The sequence below is a fragment of the Piliocolobus tephrosceles genome, chromosome 17, assembly GCF_002776525.5.
Source record: "Piliocolobus tephrosceles isolate RC106 chromosome 17, ASM277652v3, whole genome shotgun sequence".
Classification (NCBI taxonomy): domain Eukaryota; kingdom Metazoa; phylum Chordata; class Mammalia; order Primates; family Cercopithecidae; genus Piliocolobus; species Piliocolobus tephrosceles.
Window position 1 is genome coordinate 25,788,917 of NC_045450.1, and position 7,403 is coordinate 25,796,319.

General features: G+C 53.2%; 1 protein-coding gene across 2 annotated transcripts in view; it reads left to right on the plus strand.

Annotated features, from left to right (window-relative positions):
- The window catches only part of IL4R (interleukin 4 receptor), a 53,102-nt gene extending 45,906 nt beyond the window's left edge, over positions 1-7,196 (plus strand). For both annotated transcript variants that reach the window (XM_023192922.3, XM_023192923.3), the window contains exons 8-10: positions 1,330-1,408; positions 3,167-3,216; positions 4,662-7,196. In XM_023192922.3, coding sequence (XP_023048690.2) covers positions 1,330-1,408; positions 3,167-3,216; positions 4,662-6,240 — 1,708 coding nt within the window. In that variant the 3' untranslated portion in view covers positions 6,241-7,196. The remainder of the gene's footprint in view (positions 1-1,329; positions 1,409-3,166; positions 3,217-4,661) is intronic.
- The last annotated feature ends 207 nt before the right edge of the window (positions 7,197-7,403 follow it).

The window sequence follows — 7,403 nt, forward strand, 5'->3', positions numbered from 1 at the left end:
TAGCCTCCCGAGTAACTGGGATTACAGGCATGCGCCACCACACCTGGCTAATTTTTGTATTTTTAGTAGAGATGGGGTTTCACCATGTTGGCCAGGATGGTCTTGAATTCCTGACCTCAAGTGATCCACCTGCCTCAGCCTCCCAAGGTGCTGGGATTATAGGCATGAACCATTGTGCCTGGCCAATTTTCTTACATTTTGTAGAGACTGGCTGTCACTTATGTAGCCCAGGCTGGTCTTGAACTTCTATCCCTTTATCTTTATTCATGGCACTTATTGCCATGAATGATTAACCTCATATAAGCATTTCTTTCTTTCTTTCTTTTTTTTTTTTTTGAGATGGAGTCTCACTCTGTCACCCAGGCTGTAGTGCAGTGGTGCGATCTCGGCTCACTGCAACCTCTGCCTCCTGGGTTCAAGGGATTCTCCTCCCTCAGCCTCCTGAGTAGCTGGGATTACAGGTGTGTGCCACCATGCCTGGCTAAGTTTTGTATTTTTAGTAGAGATGGGGTTTCACCATGTTGGCCAGGCTGGTCTCGAATTTCAGGTGATCCACCTGCCTCGGCCTCCCAAAATGCTGGGATTACAGGCGTGAGCCACCATGCCTGGCCTCATATAAGCATTTCTGCCTCCATTGATCATCCATCTGTCCCTCTTGAAGGTCAGTTTCACCAAGGCAGGCATCTTTGTTTCGTTCACTATTGTGGCCTCAGGGCCGGGCTCAGTGAGTCAAGCATAGAAGGTGCTCAATAAATACGTGTTGACTGAAACCGTGGGCAGAGGCTAATTCAGAATCGGTCTGAGGATCTTACCTCGCAGTGATGATGCACCATGGCCCCAGGCAGGCCAGGAAGTGAGAAGGGGTGTGTTTCTCCGTAGATCCCCCAGCTTCCCAGGCCATCCCAGGCCACTCCCTGGTCATTTGCCCTCAGCCACTCTGAAAAAGGGATTGTTGAGGGGAACCTAGAACCTTCTCTCTGCAGTTTGAGTCTTTCCTAATCCCCTGGGGTCTCGTTCCCACTGGGGACACAGGTGGCCTCATCAGGAACTCTGCTCTGGGTAACTGAATGCGGGAGTGTGAACCTGGCTCTGCCACCTACCAGCTGTCACTCCACCTTATTGGGCCTCACTCTCCTCATCTGTAGAATAGGGTTAGCAATAGAATCCATGTCACCAGGTTAGAGTAAGGAGTCAGTGGTTTGACCTCCAGAAACTAACCAGCCTGATCTCTGACGCCAAATAAGTATTGGTGATAACGAGCATTTTTATGGGAGGAGCATTCACCTGTCAGTAATTCAGAGATCAACACCTTTTCCTTTTGTGTTTCAGGATTAAGAAAGAATGGTGGGACCAGATTCCCAACCCAGCCCGCAGCCACCTCGTGGCTATAATAATCCAGGATGCTCAGGTAGGAGCGGGTGTGGGTGAGGATATGTGGGACTGTGTACAGGAAGAAATGTGGTTCAGAACACCTAGGCTGTTAAGGACATTCGTTGGCTTCTGGAATGGCAAATGGACAGTCAGGAGGGTTGCAGGGGAGACAGAGGCAGAAGCCGAATGAGGTCATTAGGAGACCAGAGGCTTTCCCGCCCTTCTCCTTGGCAATCCCAGCCTGGGGTGGGCTCCTCTGGGGTTGGTTTCCTGTTTTCTTCCCTTCCCTTGGGAGAATGACCCTTGGGTCATCATCACTGTTCATTCCCTGGGGAGGTGCCAGGACCAGGGCTAGAGGCCAGAAGGAGAGGAGGACCGAGAGGGTGATAGGCTTTCTGTGTCTTCCTCTTAAGCGTAGGAAACTGCCCCTGCAGCACCAGCGAATCCCTTCCGGGTTCTCACTGGCCTGAAATGTATCCCACCCCTGAGCCAGGGGTGGAGTCAGCTTCCTCAAGGCCATGGTCCTGTGGGTGAGTGGGTGGGGTTTGCCTGAGCAAGATTAGAGTTCTCTAGGAAGGAGAAACGGGATACAGGTCCTGTCTAGAAGAGAAGGTCTGAGGGTCCTTGCTTTCCCAGGGACTCTGGAATCTAGTGGTGCTGGCTTTGATTCCTGACTCTGCCACTCACTGGCAGTGTGGACTTGAGCAAGTTGCTTAATTCTCTGAGCCTCAGTTTCCTCTTGTGGGTTATAACAGTGTTTACCTGGTAGGGCAGATATTGGAATTTATTGAGACAATACTTATAAAGTGCATATTCCAGCCTCTTGCAAATACCAAGTGCCATTTATGTATCAGTTAGTGTTTGCTATGTAACAAATGACCCTGAAATGTAGAGGGTTGCAACACCAACTTTATTTAGCTCATGCTTCTGCAGGCTGGCATTTGGGGCTGGGCTCAGCAGTGAGGGTGGCGGGGGAGGCTGGGCTGGGCTGGGCAGATCTGGACTGAGCTGGCCTCCCTCCATGGCCTCCCTCCGTGTCTGACAGTTTTTTTTCTTTTTCTGAGACGGAGTTTTGCAGTTATTGCCCAGGCAGGAGTGCAATGGCATGATCTTGGCTCACCACAACCTCCGCCCCCCGGGTTCAAGCGATTCTCTTGCTTTGGTCTCCCGAGTAGCTGGGATTACAGGCATGCGCCACCACACCAGGCTAATTTTGTATTTTTAATAGAGACGGGATTTCTCCATGTTGGTCAGGCTGGTCTCGAACTCCTGATGTCAGGTGATCCACCCGCCTCGGCCTCCCAAAGTGCTGGGATTACAGGCATGAGCCACCGCACCCAGCCTAATTGGCTGACTTTTACCTGGGACAGGGCAGGTGCGTGAGCCATGTGCCTCCCACCCTCCAGCAGGCCGGCCCAGGCTTGTTCCCCAAGTGGCTCAGTTTTCAAGGGTGGGAAGTCCCAAGGCTTCTTGAGGTCCAGGTGCAGAACTGGCACGATGTCACTTCCATCACATTCTATGGGTCCTAGCAAGTCCCAGGGCCAGGGTAGATTCAAGGGATGGGAGGAGATTCAGAGCATTCCTCTGTGGCCACTTTTGCCATCGACCACAGTCCCTGTGAATATTAGGACAATGTCATTAATTCCCAGGAATCTGAGGCTCAGAAAGCGTAAGTGACCTGTTGGACTTCCGACCTGTGTGATGTCAAGGCTTGCACCCCTTCCTGAGCATTGCCGTACTGTGGGCCGGGCTGCAAGGCCACTCTGCTCTTTCATTGGCTGTCTCTGTATTTTAGGAGTCACAGTGGGAGAAGCGCTCTCGAGGCCAGGAACCAGCCAAGTGCCCGTATGTATCTGGACTTAGGTCACAGCCTGCATGAATTGGGAAGATGATAGAATTGGAGAGGCAAACCCCTAGCTCTATGTCTGCCTTCTCTTCCCCGGCATTCGGTAATTGCCCTGGGACATTAGGCTTCAAGGGACGGCAGGAGGAGGGGTGTTTTGGAAACGTGGAGTGCTGGCCAAGCCCCCTGAGTTTCACTGGTGTGTCAGGTACATGGTGACGCCCCTTGGGAGTGCTGTTATAGTTAACAGTCAGAGCAGACGTGCCTGTTGTTAAAATCCTGACCTAATTGTATACTTGTTGGCAAATAGCCACTATCCTGAACACTCCTCCACTTTTTTTTTTAAATATACAGGATCTCACTCTGTTGCCCAGGCTGGTGTGCCCTGGTGCAATCATAGCTCACTGCAGCTTCAAACTCCTGGGCTCAGGTGATCCTCCCACCTTAGCCTCCTGAGTAGCTGATGCTACAGACGTACATTACCACGCCTGGCTATTTTAAAAGGTTTTTGCCTGTAATTCCAGCTACTCAGGAGGCTGAGGCATGAGAATCACTTGAACCCGGGAGGTGGAGGTTGCAATGAGCGGAGATTGTGCCACTGCACTCCAGCCTGGGTGACAGAATGAGACTCTAGTCTCAAAAAAAATATATTAATAAAAAAAGTTTTTGTAAAGACAAGCTCTTGCTGTGTTGCCCCGCCACTGTGGCCTCCTTAGCTTCTTCCCTGGGGCCTGCTGGACCTTTCCACGCTCCAGAAACTAAAGGGGGTCCAGGATGCTTCTTCAACCCTAGGACCCTGCATCTTTTTTTTTTTTTTTCTTTTTTTTGGGGACACAGGGTCTTGCTCTGTCCCTCAATCACTGAGACTGCAGTGATTCACTGCAGCCTCAAACTCCTGGGCTCAAGTGATTCTCTGGCCTCAGCCTCCTGAGTAGCTGGGACTAAAGTGATACACCAATATGCCCAGCTAATTTTTCATTTTTTAAAAAATTTTTGTAGAGATGTTTGAGACAGCCTGGGCTCTGTTGCCCAGGCTGTTCTCAAGCTCCTGAGCTCAAGCGATCCTCCCGCCTCAGCCTCCTAAAGTGCTGGGATTACAGGCGTGAGCCCCTGCACCCGGCTTCCATATCCATTCTGATTGGTCATGGCTTGGGATATGGTGTTGCTTTTAATTATAATCATCCATAAAGACTTTTTCTTATTCAACGGATCTGAGCTTGTGTTTGGTGCCAGGACATGTGCTGGGTTCCTGAAATCCCAAGACAAAGGCCCTACCCTCATTTCCCGTTCTAGCAATATAGACTGATCAATTACTGATTATAACATTAAAAGGCATGTCTGCAGTAGATGGCCATCAGGACATGGTGATTTCAGGCTGGGCTTTGAAGAATGCATAGGAGTTTTTCAAGTATTGAAACTGAACCCTGACCAAACTTTGCTTTTGCAGACACTGGAAGAATTGTCTTACCAAGCTCTTGCCCTGTTTTCTCGAGCACAACATGAAAAGGGATGAGGATCCCCACAAGGCTGTCAAAGATCTGCCTTTCCAGGGCTCTGGAAAATCATCGTGGTGCCCGGTGGAGATCAGCAGGACAGTCCTCTGGCCAGAGAGCATCAGCGTGGTGCGGTGCGTGGAGTTGTTTGAGGCTCCAGTGGAGTGTGAGGAGGCGGAGGGGGTAGAGGAAGAAAAAGGGAGCTTCTGTGCATCACCTGAGAGCAACAGGGATGACTTCCAGGAGGGAAGGGAGGGTATTGTGGCCCGGCTGACAGAAAGCCTGTTCCTGGACCTGCTCGGAGGGGAGAATGGGGGCTTTTGCCAGCAGGACATGGGGGAGTCGTGCCTTCTTCCACCTTTGGGAAGCACGAGTGCTCACATGCCCTGGGATGAGTTCCCAAGTGCAGGGCCCAAGGAGGTGCCTCCCTGGGGCAAGGAGCAGCCTCTCCACCAGGAGCCGAGTCCTCCTGCCAGCCCAACGCAGAGCCCAGAGAACCTGACTTTCGCAGAGGTGCCCCTCGTCATCTCAGGCAACCCTGCTTACCGCAGCTTCAGCAACTCCCTGAGCCAGTCCCCGCATCCCAGAGAGCTGGGTCCGGACCCGCTGCTGGCCAGACACCTGGAGGAAGTGGACCCTGAGATGCCCTGTGCCCCCCAGCTCTCTGAGCCAACCACTGTGGGACCACCTGAGCCAGAAACCTGGGAGCAGATCCTCCGTCGGAATGTCCTCCAGCACGGCGCGGCTGCCGCCCCCGCCTCGGCCCCCACCAGTGGCTATCGGGAGTTTGTACATGCGGTGCAGCAGGGTGGCATTCAGGCCAGTGCGGTGGCGGGCTTGGGTCCCCCGGGAGAGGCTGGGTACAAGGCCTTCTCGAGCCTGCTTGCCAGCAGTGCCATGTCCCCGGGAGAATGTGGATTTGGGGCTAGCAGTGGGGAAGAGGGGTATAAGCCTTTCCAAGACCTCATTCCTGGCTGCCCCGGGGACCCTGCCCCAGTCCCTGTCCCCTTGTTCACCTTTGGACTGGACAGGGAGCCACCTCACAGCTCGCAGAGCTCACACCTCCCAAGCAGCTCCCCAGAGCACCTGGGTCTGGAACCAGGGGAAAAAGTAGAGGACATGCGGAAGCCCCCACTCCCCCCGGAGCAGGCCACAGACCCCCTTGGGGACAGCCTGGGCAGTGGCATCGTCTACTCAGCCCTCACCTGCCACCTGTGCGGCCACCTGAAGCAGTGTCATGGCCAGGAAGATGGTGGCCAGGCCCCTGTCGTGGCTAGTCCCTGCTGTGGCTGCTGCTGTGGAGACAGGTCCTCGCCCCCTACACCCCCCCTGAGGGCTCCAGACCCCTCTCTAGGTGGGGTTCCACTGGAGGCCAGCTTCTGTCCGGCCTCCCTGGCACCCTCGGGCATCTCCGAGAAGAGTAAATCCTCATTGTCCTTCCCTCCTGCCCCTGGCAGTGCTCAGAGCTCCAGCCAGACTCCCCAGATCGTGAACTTTGTCTCCGTGGGTCCCACATGCATGAGGGTCTCTTAGGTGCATGCCCTCTTGTTGCTGAGATCTGCAGATGAGGACTAGGGCTTATCCATGCCTGGGAAATGCCACCTCTTGGAAGGCAGCCAGGCTGGCAGATTTCCAAAAGACTTGAAGAAACGTGGTATGAAGGTGTTAGGTTCCACTGACATTGGCCTAACGCTGGGCTGCAGAGACTGGACTCCGCCCAGCAGTGGGCTGGGCTCGCCACATCCAATGAGAGTAGAGGGCACTGGGTCGCTGTGCCCCACAGCAGGCCCCTGCAGGAAAACAGGTCCTTGGGCACCTTGACTTGTGAACAAGTTGTTGGCTGCTCCATCCGCAACTTCTGCAGCAGACTGTCCCTGTTGTACCTGCCCAGGGCATGTTTTGCCCGCCAAATCACCATGGCCCACATAGAGGCCCACCTGCCTCTGTCTCACTGAACTAGAAGCTGAGCCTAGAAACTAACACAGCCATCAAGGGAATGACTTGGGCGACCTTGGAAAATTGATGAGAAATTGCAGTTCAGGGAGGGTGGTCATTGCCTAGAGGTGCACTTTCATTCAACAGAGCTTCCTTAGGTTGATGCTGGAGGCAGCATCCCGGCTGTCAAGGGGTGTTCAGTTAACGGGAGCAGCAGAGGACATGAAAAATTGCTATGACTAGAGCAGGGACAATTTGCTGCCAACCACCCATGCACAGCTGTATGGCTGGGGGCTCCTCGTATGCATGGGACCCCCAGAATAAATATGCTCAGCTACCCTGTGGGCCGAGCGATCCAGGCAGCAGGCATAAGGCACCAGTTACCCTGCACGTTGGCCCAGACCTCAGGTGCTAGGGAAGGCGGGGACCTTGGCTTAAGTAATGCTCATCTGTGTGTTTTAAAGATAGTTTCATCACCTGTTGTCTGTGTTTGCTGAGGAGAGTGGAACAGAAGGGGTGGAGTTTTGTATAAATAAAGTTTCTTTGTCTCTTTATTTTGTATGTATTAACCAAACATACTGCCAGACACTGCTGTGGGTGTCGTGTCTCTTATAACTCCTGGAATTCACCCATCCAGAGGAGCCAGGATGCAGGGGGTTAAGAAACTTGCCATCTGTGTTTGGGTTCCCCAGACAAGGATTCAAATAGTTGATTTAGGCCGGGCGCGGTGGCTCAAGCCTGTAATCCTAGCACTTTGGGAG